The sequence below is a fragment of the Hemicordylus capensis genome, chromosome 1, assembly GCF_027244095.1.
Source record: "Hemicordylus capensis ecotype Gifberg chromosome 1, rHemCap1.1.pri, whole genome shotgun sequence".
Lineage (NCBI taxonomy): Eukaryota > Metazoa > Chordata > Lepidosauria > Squamata > Cordylidae > Hemicordylus > Hemicordylus capensis.
In genome coordinates this window covers 66,580,461-66,595,440 of record NC_069657.1, presented here as the reverse complement: position 1 = coordinate 66,595,440, position 14,980 = coordinate 66,580,461, and the positions used below count along the sequence as shown (strand labels likewise).

Sequence of the window (14,980 nt, the reverse complement as noted above, 5' to 3'; positions counted from 1 at the left end):
ATCAATAGAGTTCAAGATTTCTGGAGGCACGTTAGCTTTTTCTTTCCCGTTCAGTAACAGTCATGACTAAGTATTTTTTTTTCGTACTTAGCATCTTATATTTGCATGCATAGTACAATCTACTTCTTTACAAATACTTTTGCTTCCAAGTCTGGGACAAAATCATAACTGACAGGAACAATTTTAAAGCATTCTAAATGTCAGTGGTCCTTTTAATAAAATTAATTAGCCTGCCACAGAGAAAATTTACTAGCCTGCTGGTTAATTTCACAATGTAAAATCATGGGATTAGAGGTAGAAGGGGAGAAACCTTATTAGTTTCTCCCCTTTAAATAATTATTTAAAGATGTGTGCCTTGCCTCTTTCAAACATCCATGTATAAAAATCACCGCAAGAGCTTTTAAAACTTAATTTGCAAGTGCTCATGTCTTCTCTTATAGTTAAGGAAATCTATACAGCTGAAATTAAAAATATCATATAACAGGTATTTGAACATTTGGTGGGTGCACAAGAATTGTGGGCCCTAACCTGGAGTTGATGTTATTAATATTCCCATTACCATTTTAATTTAAATAAACAGTTTAGATTCAAGATGCAAGGGTGAACTGAAACTTTATGCCTGGCAAAATTACCTTTGTGGATCTTGATAAAATAACATTTTGTTTTCAGAAGAAATGAATGCCCTTCAGGAATTTTTATGGAATTACATACCAAATTTCATTATTTATTGGTAATAATAATCCATCTCAGAGTTCTCCAAAGACCTTCAGTCTATATAAATTTCCTCCTCAAAAAATGCAAATACATTATCTAACTTCAATTGTGTATAGTACAGCTAATTGGTTTTAGTTGTCAGTTTAGTCAGGTAGTGGAAACTAATTAGTCTTCTGGCAATTTTGGAAGAAAACCAATAAGCCAGTGATTAGTAAAGGAGCAAACTACTCTGATGTATGGAATACAGTCATATGTCTATGGGCTATGTTCCCATAATTCTTGGTTTTTTCGTATATACTTCTGAGTTTCTTATTAGGGGAGAGCAGTTATGCATGGATGATTGTATGAAGAGAAGTTGTTTCTTATCAGTCTATAGCTACACATCCACATATAAGATTTAGTATAGCCATATATTTCTCACAAATAAGCAAGGTAATAAACCAAAATATTCCAGCTAAAGAAACAGGAATGATTTGCAGGAATGATCCACTTAACTTAGAGTTGTATGGAAAGTAGCCACCTATTCTCATATGAATCTACTTGTGATCTGAGCTCTTCTTTAGAGTCCCTGCATTGGGTTCCCCCACAGGGTTGGTTCAGACTGTATTTCCTACCACTATCACTAGACAACATGATTAAGAAGAGGAATGCATCAAGAGCATGCCTCTCCATATGTCTTTCCTAGATATATCCCAGGTGTGTTCCTTTATCGTATGGGGGCGGGCGCAGTTTGTCCAAACTGCCACTCTACACATGGTCCAAATATTGGTTTGAGCTAGTATCGTTCAGTGTTACAGCAATTTTTAGAATCCATGCTTATATGTTCCAGGAAATATAGATTTAAATGATATATATTTATATATTATATATTGTATATAAGCTTGTAACACAAATGAGCAAAGCTGCCATTGCACTTTTGCACTCAAGGTGTTACTCCTTGTGTTATCTTGCCCCAGTATGCAACCTTGCCCCAGTATGCACACAAGGTGTTACTCCTTGTGTTATCTTGCCCCAGTATGCACTTGCCCCAGTATGCAACCTCCTAATACAGATTCCATAGCCATGAGCTTAAAAAGAGGTCCATCCTAGTGGTGGCTCATTCCCAATCTTTCAACCCACTATCCCTTGCCTCAGGCTGTTGCCGCATTAAAATCAGGCACGCGGGTTGGGGAACCAGGCAAATGACCAGCCCATGTACCTGGGGTTAGCATGATGGTGGACCAAGGTGAGAGAAAGCAAGGCAGCTGGGGTAGGGCAAGAAGATTGGCTCATTTTCTGCTCCCCCCACCCAGAATGGGCTTCCACTGATCCATCCTATAGAGAACAGTAGCCAAATGTCCAAATTATCTCACAGCCATGACATTATGTAAGAGAAGCATTCAAGCAGGGGCACAGCCACCATTGGGCCAACGGGTTCAAAGAACCCGGGCCGCCGGCCAATCAGGGGCCGTGTCTCACAGCCCCGACACGCCCTCCACATCTGATGTCAGATGCGGGGGCGCTAGTTTAGCTCTTGAGCTGAGGCCGTGTGGCCCCTTCGGGAGCTAAACTAAGGCTGGTGCTGCGTTTGCAGTGCCAGCCAGGAGCAGCTCTTCCCTGTAAAGGCAAGGAAGAGCCGCTCCTGGATGCGCGCTGCGAACGCAGTGCCAGCCTAACTAGCTCCTGAAGGGGCCGCATGGCCCCTTCAGAAGTTAAAAGGCTGGCACCAGCCTTAGTTTAACTGCCGAAGGGGCCGCACGTCTATGTCAGATGCGGGGGGCGTGGCTATCCCAGTGTCTGATGTCAGACGCGGGGGCGGGGTCAGCGGGGCCGTGGTGGCAGCCGCACATAGGCCACCAGCGGTCCTGCTCCGCGGCTGCATTCAAGTGAAATAGATCCTCAGTTTCTTCCATTCATTGTAACTCTATTCATTGTGAAATATATTTAGTCCTACTTAAGAATCCTCAAGGTGATTAACAACAAGCTTAAAATAATACTATAAAACCATAGGGTAGGGGGAATCCCAGCTAGTGCAAAAACAATAAAAATATAAGAAAACTGGAAGAAAAAAACCCCAATTAATCAGTTGAAGACCAAACAATAACAACAAATATTTATATACCGCTTTTCAACAAAAAAAATTATCCAAAGTGGTTTACATAGAAAAATAATTAATAATTAAGATGGAGCTCTGTCACCAAAGGGCTCACAATCTAAAAAGAAATATAAGATAGACACCAGCAACAGTTGCAGGAGGTACTGTGCTGGGGGTGGATAGGGCCAGTTACTCTCCCCCTGCTAAATAAAAAGGTGCCTTTTTGTCCATGGACCTCTGGGTGTGCCACTGTATGACTCGAGACAAAAAAGATGGATCTCAACTATCTACCTAAAAGGCAGACATGGGAGTCAATTGGTCCTCTTTGGGGAGGAAGTTCTACAATCTGGGCACCAGTACTGAGAAGGCCAGTTAACATACTGTGCTAATTATCTGCTTTGTTGCTTTGTTTTTTCTACAGCTATACTCAATGTGGATGATTCAATAGTAGACCTAGAAACATTGGAAGCATTGTATGAGAATGTAAGTATAACAGGCTTACTCTTTGTTCACATATATACACACACATGCCCTGCATTCTCCTTATATATAGTCTTTCCAAACATTTCAGACATATCTTTTCCATACTCTGTAGTCTTCTACTTCCTCTCTGTTTTCATTGCTAAGATAATGAAATTCCCATCTATTTAACAAGTGCTGAGAGACCAAGGCATTTCTGCTTGAGAAGTACAATCATGTAAAAATATCCAAGTCTATTCAAAGGAAATTACACCACTATAAAAATAAAGGAAAGTGGTTTGAGTTATTTGCTTACTCAGGTTTTAAAACTAAAAGTAGGGATGTGCACAAAACCGGTTTGCCCGTTTCTGTTTGAATTTGAACTGGGCTCGAACCGGGAGGGGGAAGTTCAGTTTTGGTTTTGCTCGAACCCCATCCCCCGTTCAGTTCGAACCGGTTTAAATCGAAACACACACACACCCGGGGTTCGGTTCAAATTCGAACCTGCAGCTCAAACCTGATAGCTGGTTCAGTTCGAATTCAAACCATCGAACCTAACCAGTTCGAATTCAAACTGGTTTGCACATCCCTAACTAAAAGCAAGGAGATAACTTCTTTTGGCACATGCTTTGTTACATAATGTTAGCAGCCCACACCAATGTAATATTTGTTTTTCATCTGCAGCCAGCAAGGTGTACTTTGGGGGTATTTCTGTCATTGCTGCAAGTGCTGGATAAATCCCCTGCAACAGCAGTGGTAACGGGAAGGCCAGCTTCCTGCAGCTCAGGCCAAGTCCTGCAAGAGCTCCTGCACTTGGTCTGATAGTTGCACTGCATCATTAGATTGTTAGGATATAACCTAAGTAGCACAAATGTAACAGCACTTGTGCAAGCAATCTTTTCCATCCCTCCTCACTATCCCCCCTCGAAAAGCCACTCCTGGGGGCCAGTGTCCCTCAAGAACAACATGGTTTGTAAAGCCCAAGTGGGGACTACAGTGGAAAGAGGGAAATCGCAGGAAACTGCATGGAGCTGCTTCCTGCTCATGAAAGCTGTTTGCACCCTGTTTCCAGGAATTATCTGCTTCTGCTGCAGCCCCCACTCCCAAGTCACAAATCAGGACATTCCAAAGAATTCCGTATCTCTCAGGAATGGCTTGTCCGGGGAGGGGCAGCTCAGGGAAGAGCTGCCCTAAGGAAAAGGTGCAGGAAAGATTGCTTGCATGGGTGCCATTACATTTGCACTACTTAGGATACAATCCATAGTTTTCACAACACAGTGTAATTCAATCAAACACATGTACAAATGCTGCTATAGGCTTGCATTACATAGATTGGACCCAGTTGTGATTTTCACAGAACTGTGTCATAAATTTGTGTATCTGAATGCTTTGCAACAGTAGATACATAGTTAGCTAACACATTAATTTTAAAACAAGAGCTACGTGAATATATTATAATATTAGGAATCCAAATCTAAATATTAGGTGTTGTTCATATTGGTAGATCAGGTTTTGTCTCAGCTGAAACAAAAATGATTTATGTCTTGAAATATTTAATAAGAACATTATCCCAGTCAGTTCTTAGAAAAGCAGATATTTTAGAATTATATTTTTTCAAACAAGTGCAAGAATTTTAATTTCTTTGAATGTTACTGCAGTTGTGCAAGTACAGTATTGTCTTCGTATTGTTGTGTAGCAAGCTCATTAATACACCCTGAAATTAGGAACATAGGAAGAAGAAAGCTATGCCAAGAAACATGTTTTTCCTTGCCAATGAGAGCTGCACATATTAATGGATATTGCTTATAAGATTCCTTTGGTTTCTGTTTCTGAGTGGAGACCAGATGTGCAGCACCAAACAAATGACTTGTGGAATTCTTTGCCACCTGATGTGGTGACAGCCAACAACCTGGATGGCTTTAAGATGGGTGTTGATAACTTCATGGAGGAGAGGTCTATCAATGGCTACTAGTCGGAGGGCTATAGGCCACCTCCAGCCTCAAAGGCAGGATGCTTCTGAGTACCAGTTGCAGGGGAGTAACAGCAGGATGGAGGTCATGCCATCAACTCCTGCCTGTGGGCTTCCAGTGGCATCTGGTGGGCCACTGTGTGAAACAGGATGCTGGACTAGATGGGCCTTGGGCCTGATCCAGCAGGGCTGTTCTTATGTTCTTATGATTGATACTCTTAGAGCACCAGTCCCTGGCTTGGTGGAATTGAATCCTGAAATGATGCAGGTGATGAGTGCTTTCAGTGCTTAAGGTGGTTTTTTCATGAGTTTCAGTACAAGCGTATTGCTGATTTTTAACTGAAATTGCAGAGAGCACAAAAGGATGAAGTGGAGAAAATCAAGCAGCATTATGAGACATCAAAAGAAGAAGAAGTAAAACTTCTGGACAAACCAGAACAGTAAGTTGGCGATTCCTATCATTCAAAGGAACCCTACTCTGAGGACCAGAATGATTGGCACAGCAATGCAACTATAATAAAATACCACAAAGGGGTTCTTGTATCATCTTGTGAAATGCGTGATGGACAACCTATACCTCAGCTATCCCTGATGGATGTCTACCTAGCTTTCCCTTGAAAATCTCAAAGGAATCCATACAATTAGGCAGCTTCTTCCCATGTTGAACTTTGCTCATGAAAGAATTTTCTTAATTAATCTAAATCTACTTTCCTCAAGTTATCCTCACTGGCTGACATCCCTACTAATGAAGTGTGCACACACAGTGAATGAATACTGAAGTCCTTGCACAACTCCCCCTTGTGATGTTCATTCTGTTGCACTAGAGCCCTTAGAATCTGGAGCGTTCTCCATGCTTCAGGACTCTGCAAGGTAAGAGGGTAAGCAACATATTTCTGACCTTGAGGAGCCCTTCTGGACTCTTAGGGTTCTGGCGCAACAGTGTGCATACAGGGGGAAAGAGTGAGTTGCATAAGGGCTCCTGTCACACCACAACAGGCCCTCAAAGCCTTCACGCTTTGTTAATCAGGATGTCTGGCATTTCTTCTTTTGCTAACCTTGGATACTGTTAATGACACTGCTCTTGGGGAAATGGTAAACACCCCTGATTACTTTGGGCTTGTGTGGGGAACTAACACGTTTAAATGGAGAAGCTCATTTTCAGACAAAAATTGTGCAAAGCTTCAGTCTTGGAAAATGACTGACAGAGAGTTGAAGTACAAAATAGAATCAGGTTTATTTTAGAGTTTAAGGGTACAGAAGAGAAACCTTGATTAGCAAGCAACAAAATATTAACTAACAAAATGAACCAGGCTGATAATATTAATAGTACTAAACTGAAGCTCACAAAGAGTTTTGGCTTGAGATTCAAATTAAATCCACTCACGGCTGACCAGAGAAATGGTATGAGAGAATAGCTTTGGATTTAAAGACAGCAGAAGAAGAGAGGGGGCCAGAGGCTTTAGAGCAGAGATTACATATACCTAAGTTCGGCTGGAGGGGTGTGAGGACCCTTGTAGTGCAACCGATGTCGAGGGACGTCTTTCTTCCGGGACAGGTGGAAAGACAAAAGGCATGAGTGGGGACCCAAGTGCCACACAAGGGTTAAAGAGTCAGGAAAAATCCAAAGGGGTCCTGACCTCGGGACACCAATGTCTGGATGTAGCCAAGTGTGCTACACAGATTGGGCTTGGATGCAGGGCCAATCTGGAGTTGGCAAGCAGGACAGGAACGAGAGTCCAGGCACAGCAAGATGGTGTAGCTAATGCCCAAATGCACAAACACGCAATGGGTGAATCCAAGGAAGACACACACAGTTTGGTGATCTCAAGGGCTAAAATAAGCAGCATCTTGCCCAGAGGCAGAATGCTGACCACACATTTCTGCTGAAAAGAAGGATATCTGTGACAGACAAAAGAATACATTGTGTCAATTTCAAACTTTGCTGGGGTGCTCTACCAGCACAGTGAATAGGTTGAGAAAACTGTTCAGGATGGGGTGAAATGGATTCATTAAAGCTTATCTCATGGTCAAGAAGAACCTTGGGAGTGCCTTGGAATGTTTTAACAAGTGTGCTTCCAGGTCCTTGAGCCAGCCATTTACACTTTTTGTTAGAGAGAGATGAGCCTATTACCTCTTCTTTGATTCCTTCCTGTGAAGGTTGATCTGATGTGCCAACATAGAGGGGAATTTTTGGCCATTCTAGTTAGAAAAATAGTGCTTAATTAACTAGTGTCTACTTCAGCACTTCACCTGTACTGAAATCAGAGAGGCAAGAAGAAAGATAGTCCTCCTACAGTTGCGAGTTAAATTGGACATAGAGCCATCATTCCCGTGCTACTTGCCAAGAGTTAACCCTCATGAGTTAGCTCATGAGTTAGCTCATGGTGGACTCACCAAATGGTGAGTCCACAATCTCATGAGTTCAGAGAGAAAAAATGGAAACTACAAGCCTGTAGCTCCAAATCAGGTGTAGGGGTACTTCCGGGAACCCCCAAACAGGCTATCTTAGTAACAATACCATGAACACATATTCTGAGTCTCCCATCATTATTCTTTGAATATAGTTAAGTATAAATCTAAACACAAAAACTGTAATCTGTGTTCTGTTGGACTAATGTAATCCTACTGGTCGTTGGGTTTTAACATGTAAATAACTACAAAATGCAGCTTTATTGGGCTGAATGTCTGTATGGCTTTTATTTTGTCCATCCAGCTATAGATGTAGACCAGATCCATTGGAGTGATTAAATCAAAATGCCATATAATGTTGCACTCATAATTTTCTTATAAAGTATTTGTCATATAAACTACTGTGCCCTGATCATAGCACTCTAGTGGACCAAATGCTAAAGACAACCTTTACATTACGAGTGTATTATTCCTTCTTTTTAAAAATTTGCCTTAAGTATATTTATGCTATATACAGCTCTCAGGATGCTTCCAATTGTTTCTGTTACTTTCTTAATCATTTTCAAAAGTTCTCTGTTTTTCAAATCATATTTTGATTGTAATTAATAGCACTGTCAATTTTGTGCTAAATTCTCAATTTCTTAATTTGGTTTTCCATTCCTCAACTTCTGAGGCTTAAGGAAGAGCTGCAACTTTTGATCAATAGATTAATCAACAAAAACTGTAGTTGATTAATGGATGGTGGATAATTTTAACTGGTGAGGTTGTGAGTTAGGGCAACATACTCAGGTTTTGAAGGTTATTTGGTTAAGGTGTCTTCCTATAATAGGGAATTAAAAAGTAAACTAGTGGGCCCGGGCACAGAGCATCTGTGCCTCTAGTGCGGCCGGGCCCACCGCCGCCTGCACTTCGGCCGGGCCCGCCGCCTTACCTCCACGGCCGCCGGGCCCGCTGCCTTGCCGCCGCCACGGCCGCCGGGCCCAAGGGTGCCGCGGCCGCCGGGCCCAAGGGTGCTGCTGCCGCCGCCGGGCCCATCGCCGTGGCCGGGCCCAGGAGTGCCGCCGCCGGGCCCAGCCAGGCCCGCCGCCTCGGCTCCGCGGCCGGGCCCGCCTGGCTCCCCGGCCATGGCCGCCGCCGTTCTCCTGGGTGCGCCAGGACCAATCAGGCGCCCCAGCAGCCCAGCCAATCAGCTGGGCTGCCGGGACGCATTTCTCCTGGGCACACCCAGGAGAAATATATATATAGATATTAAAATATGTGTTTTCCTTATAATGATGAGCAATTTATTTTACAATTTAAAAATAAATTTTAAGTTATCATGGATTGCCTTCAACATCTCAAGGCACCTGTATTGAGGATTTTATGATATGTTGATTTAGTTATATTTAATTGAATAATCATTTAAAAGACAGATGATTAATCAATTAAAAATCTTTAACTGATTGATAGTATTAATTTTCTTAATACAAACTACAGTATTTCATTTTTCTATATTACTAGAAAAGAAAGATTACAGAAATGTGGGGAAAATGTGCAACTCTTGTGCATTTACATCAGTTCAACATCTGCTTCAAACTAGCAGTTTCTGAAACTTTAATAATTCAGCTGCTATGTTTTATCTACTCAGAGTTTTAAGGACAAATGTTGAATGTATTGTAGGCACAGCATTAAAACATTTATGTTTATTAGGATTAAGAAAAATTGAATAGTTTTAGGTTTGAATTCAGAGATAATAATTAGTTACTGCAGGACATAACCTGATTGTATTTTCATAGGCAATTCTTATAACAGAGTTTAGTGGATACAGTTCAGAGAAAGTTTAGCATAATTAACTTCCTTTGAAATGAATTGAACTTATATTCTTGAATGTACACTCATATCCTGTTCATCTCAATGAAACTCAGGACCACAGTTTTCTCTATATGACCCATTTCTGTATTTGATAAAGGATCACATATTAATATTGTACATTCTGACGCTCTGACACCCACATGTGAAGTATCTGTGCTGCTGTATCTGTAATTGCCTTGCAGTGATAGTATAGTGACATAGTACTCAATAAGGTTATACTGGCACAATCCCATCTGTCTGCTGGCTCAGCATGTAATATGGCTGAGGTATTAATGGGGTTGAGGTGTAAATGTGGTGAACTTCTTCATATGCAGAGCTACTCCTTATGCCAGTCATATGTGGCAAAACCAAACACCTTTTTCTTACCAATTATGCTATGGTGATGGTTGTGAACAGAACATTCTTATCTGCTTCTATGTAATCTACCATGAATCCAGATTATTTAAATAAAACACAGCCATGGGGGGGGGGGCCTGCCATGGAGAGCTGAGGTATGTGAATCATTTCCCCCTCTGGGCATTATGAGTGAGAAAATGGTCAGTAGGGAAAGGGTTAAGCACCCATTCCCCAGCTGCTGTTCCTCCACTTTGTACAGTATAGAAGTCTCTGAAGGCTCCTTTTAGTAAATGGGGGGGGGGGAGGGAGGAAAAAAGTCTCTAAAAAGGAAGAATATCTGTATCTGGCCCTTTGTTAATGCTAAATCAAATTAACTCTGTGATGAGCAACTTAGCATGGAGAGAGAGCTTTATTCTGCCTATAGTACTGAATTCATCACTTAGTTTTCAAGTAGATTTGAAACAAATAGTCTAAACGGTATAAGGCGGGGCTCATAAAAAGAAGCCTATAGTGTAGGATTAGTTTTCAGATAGACACAGAGATAAAGATTTCACAAGGGAAAGGAGACAGGACAGCAACAGAGGGTGAGAAGCTAGCATTCCAGTCAGATACATTTATGCACACTGATAAAAAGTTCATATCCTTGGTCTCAAAAGATTTATAATGTTAAATCTGGCAACACTAGAGATCAGACAGGAATAAAGTAAGATCGTCTCAGCCCTGCAGTAAGCAGCTAGCAACTGGGGCACCAGCCAGCCCTTAAGACCAAGTTGAGCAAAGGGAGTATGAAAATTAGTTTAGAGGATCCAAATGCTTTGTTTCTTAGAAGGGTTAAGAGTGCAAAATGCACTGAAGTCCCAATTTCAAGATCCCTGTCTTTTAACATGCATTTTAAAAATGCATTTTAAAAAACATTTTAAAATTAATTTAACATGCTTTACCAATTAGGAATTGAGAATAACTGCACAAAATAATTCCCCCTGGGTTCAGTGGGACTTGCTTCCTATTTAACGTATTTATGGTTGAAAAATGAGAATTTTTCATAGATAGCCACTCTTGGGTCCATGTTCAAGCCTGGACAGGTAACAGTTTAGCTGTCTGCATCATATAACCAGTATAATACTGATGCTACTACTAATAGTTATTATTTTAAAATATTTAATAGTTTGTTTTCATCCAGCAGAGGGCAGTCTCCTCTCTCTCTCTCTCTCTCTCTCTCTTCCCCCTCCCCTTTCATTTACATGAACCTCAATACATGCGTTTGGGTGCTTATAATCTTGGTTATCTCCTTCCATGGAGGCTTGATGACAGCAAGATGTATTTATCTGATATTAATCCTACAAAAATATCATTTTATGAGGGAGAGGTTTGACAACATGTGCCTCAGATATTGCAGTAAATTCATGTAAAATAAAGTTTTAATGTTACTCTCTTTTGTCCTATTTTCACAGATTCTTATTTGAATTATCCCAGATCCCCAATTTTGCTGAACGTGCCCGATGTATCATCTTTCAGTCTGTTTTCAGTGAGGGGATAACTTCAGTGCACCGTAAAGTGGATATTATTAATAATGTATCTAAGGTAAATTAAGCAAAACAGATGATAAATGAAGAGTATAATCCTAGGAACCCTTACCTGAGAGTAAACCCCATTGGAAACAGTGGGATTTACTTCCAATTAAATATGCATAGGATTGTGCTGTAAGGCTTTAGACTTATGCATGCTTACTTTGGAGTAAGTCAAACCACACTTACTTGTGACTAAGCAAGTCAACTGAGTCTCATTGAACCAAGCTGACTTGCTTCCAAGTAAAAATGGAGAACTGCACAGCAAATCTATTACAAATATTGTGTAGTGCTATACTTTATCTGTTTAACAGATTTAGCACTACAAACACCCTTAAATACTGTTCACAAACCACTTTCCAAATCTAGACTAGAATCATGAATAATAGAAAATTGCTTTTAAAAGAATTCAGTTTACCTATATTCATTCAACACTGAAATAGTGATATGTGCAAAAAGAAGATAATTTTCAAATGTGTGTGTGTCTTTCTCTCCTCTCTAGTGTTACAAATTAACATTTGTCTTACAGGGGTTGCTGGATATGACAAGTGTAAAAGAAGTTTTAGGCTTGATTCTGGCATTTGGAAATTACATGAATGGAGGGAACAGAACACGTGGTCAAGCAGATGGGTTTGGTTTGGAAATACTTCCCAAACTAAAGGATGTTAAAAGTAGAGTAAGTACTTAATTTAATTAGACATTATTAAAATGGTTATTTAACAAATCTTTTCTTGCTTCTTACTTCTTTACTTTATGCATGAGGTTTATAGCACAGGGATATAGACCTTCTCCATAGATAATGAGATTAGAGGTCTGCGCAGACCAGTTGCCATGGTCCAGTCCAAATCTGAACTGAATTTGGACTGAACCACAGATCCCTGAACTGGTTTGGTTGAACCCACCAGCTGGGCCAGTTGGGTTGCCAAACCTGTTCACAGCAGTTCACGATCGAGCCGCTCAAACCAGACTGGTTCATGGTGGGACCAGTTCAGGGTTGAACTGGTCCATGAACACTCCTGAGATATTTGTCTCTTTTGGCTACTACTATGTTAGGAAAAATACCTCACATAGTTAATGGTCACAATCTAAGAAATCAGTACCTTGAGCACATCTGGGGCTTTGACAGAAATGTGCAGCTGTGTAATAGCTTATGCTCACATACCCTTGCAATCAGTAACTTCCAAGAAAAAATAGATAGGAACATAGGAAGCTGCCATATACGGAGTCAGATCATTGGCCTGTCTGGTTCAGTATTGTCTTCGCAGACTGGCAGCAGCTTCTCCAAGGTTGCACGCAGGAATCTATCTCAGCCCTATCTTGGAGAAGCCAGGGAGGGAACGAAACCTTCTGCTTTTCCTTCTGCTCCATCCCCTGAGGATAGAGTGCTCACACTTCTAGTCTCTTCTAGTCTTCCAGTGCTCACACTTCTAGTCTCCCATTCGTATGCAAGGGGACAAACCATGCTTGCTACCACAAGACCAGCTCTCCTCTCATAGACCAGCTCTCCTCTCATCAGCTCAGCTCAGCTCAGCTGATCTCTGATATGGGAGTTGTACTACAAAGATTCATACATATACAGATTATGGGTGAGATCCATGGGTCCTTATTTCACATCTTACATTAGAACTGAGGATTTTGAAGCATGACTAATTTGTCTTTCTGAGATTCTCTCTTCTCTGCAATGTACAATGTGGCCATTGGATTTCATACACAAAAGGTTATCTTCTAAGCTTTGAGTTACACCTAAAGGTGCCAACATGCAGAGTCTTCTGCTTATGAAAGAGTTGCTCTACAACTCAAGTTAGAGCATTGTGCAAAGTTCTACTTGCACAAGAGATTCTGTACCTTTTGCACAAGCAGAAGTGCTAGGGAACCTACATTACATTACATTACATTACTATGGTAACTATTATGCAGCATCTTTCACAAGCATTTACAGAACAGCATTAGCAGCTATTTTCCTTCCACTCACAGTTCTCTGGATCCAGCCATAACAAATAAATGGCAGTCAACATTGGTACTATAAGTAATTGTAGTAGCAAATATAGAGGAAATAAAAGTTCATGACATACTGCTATTAAAAAAAAAATACTGTCCTATCAAATTTGGGGGATAATGACATCATTATCATGTCAGTACCAAATATCAGCCAACATAAATTAGCTTAGTTTTATAGCATAAATACAAAATATGAAGTCTGTAGTCAAAAGCACATAAGAACAACCTTGCTAGATCTGGCCCAGCATCCTGTTTCATTCAGAGGCCCACCAGATGCCTCTGGGAAGCCCACAAGCAAGAGGTGAGAGTGTGCCCTCTCTCCTGCTGCTGCTCCCCTGCAACTGCTATTTAGATGCATCTTGCCTCTGAGGTTGAGGTGGCCCATAGCCACCAGACTAGTAGCCATTAATAGACCTGTCCTCCATGAATTTGTCTAAGCACCTTTTAAAGCCATCCAAGTTAGAGGGCATCACCACATCCCATGGCAGAGAATTCCATAGATTAATTATGCACTCTGTGAAAAAGTACTTCATTTTGTTGGTCCTAAATTTCCCAGCATTCAGTTTCATGGGATCTCCCAAGGTTCTAGGGTTGTGAGAGGGAGGAAATTTTCTCTCCATCCAATCTCTTTACTCCCTGTATAATGTTATACACCTTTATCATGTCTCCCCATTGTTGCCTCTTTTCCAAACTAAAGATGCTGTAGCCAGATGCTGTAGCCTTGCCTTATAAGTAGGCTGGGGAGGCTTGCTGGGGAATTTCCTTTGAATTCATAAGGCCTTACTTCTAGGTACATATACATAGGATTGCATGGAATTAGTCTGATTTCTTACGTATAATCTAAGTAGCCAGCCCCATTGTCCATCAGATTGTGTTGTACCATTTTGCATTATAAACAACAGCAAGGCATATAGTTAACAGGTTTGTTTCTATACAGTGGTATACAATGGTAATACCATTAATATTGAAATATGTACTTGAACCCTGGATTTATTGTTGTATTTTGCACAGTTCAGTCCTACTCTGGTAGCTTTTGGTATCTATACAGAAAGAAATGTACACTTCAAAGGCATTCCATGTATAATGCATTTCAATGTCTTTCTCTTTGTGCTATTTAATAATTTTCTGTAACTAGTGATTCCATATCTGAAACACCATTTATGCATCTTCCTAGTTCAGCTTGACTGTATTGATTCATTACTCCAGATATAATGGGACATGGTCACACAATGATTGTGGAAATATTATTTCATTGGATATACAGTAATATGCATGCTTTTTCTGAAATGTGCATTTGTGAAATCACTTAAATGACTCTGTGAAAAATGCATAGAACACAACACATGTCACACAACAATTGTCAGTTGCGTGTCCAACAAAGGGTACATCCTGCATAATGTTACTCAGCTCTGCATTTCAGCTGTCTGTGTCATTGGTAGGCAATGAGGGCCTGCAGGCCATAAAGGGCTTTTCCTCTAGAAATATGTTTATCCCTTTCTTTTAAAAAGACCAAATTGTACATGGCTGCTGCAGAAAGCTAAACAGGCCAGAGAAAGATGGTTGACATCCAGACACAGGTTATAAGCTTGTGTTAAGGTAAAGTGT

At 40.8% G+C, this 14,980-nt stretch overlaps 1 protein-coding gene across 2 annotated transcripts in view; it reads left to right on the top strand.

Annotated features, from left to right (window-relative positions):
* FMN1 (formin 1) overlaps positions 1-14,980 on the top strand; it is a 180,254-nt gene that overhangs the window by 98,571 nt on the left and 66,703 nt on the right. For both annotated transcript variants that reach the window (XM_053285241.1, XM_053285240.1), the window contains 4 exons: positions 3,210-3,271; positions 5,568-5,656; positions 11,264-11,393; positions 11,907-12,053. In XM_053285241.1, coding sequence (XP_053141216.1) covers positions 3,210-3,271; positions 5,568-5,656; positions 11,264-11,393; positions 11,907-12,053 — 428 coding nt within the window. The remainder of the gene's footprint in view (positions 1-3,209; positions 3,272-5,567; positions 5,657-11,263; positions 11,394-11,906; positions 12,054-14,980) is intronic.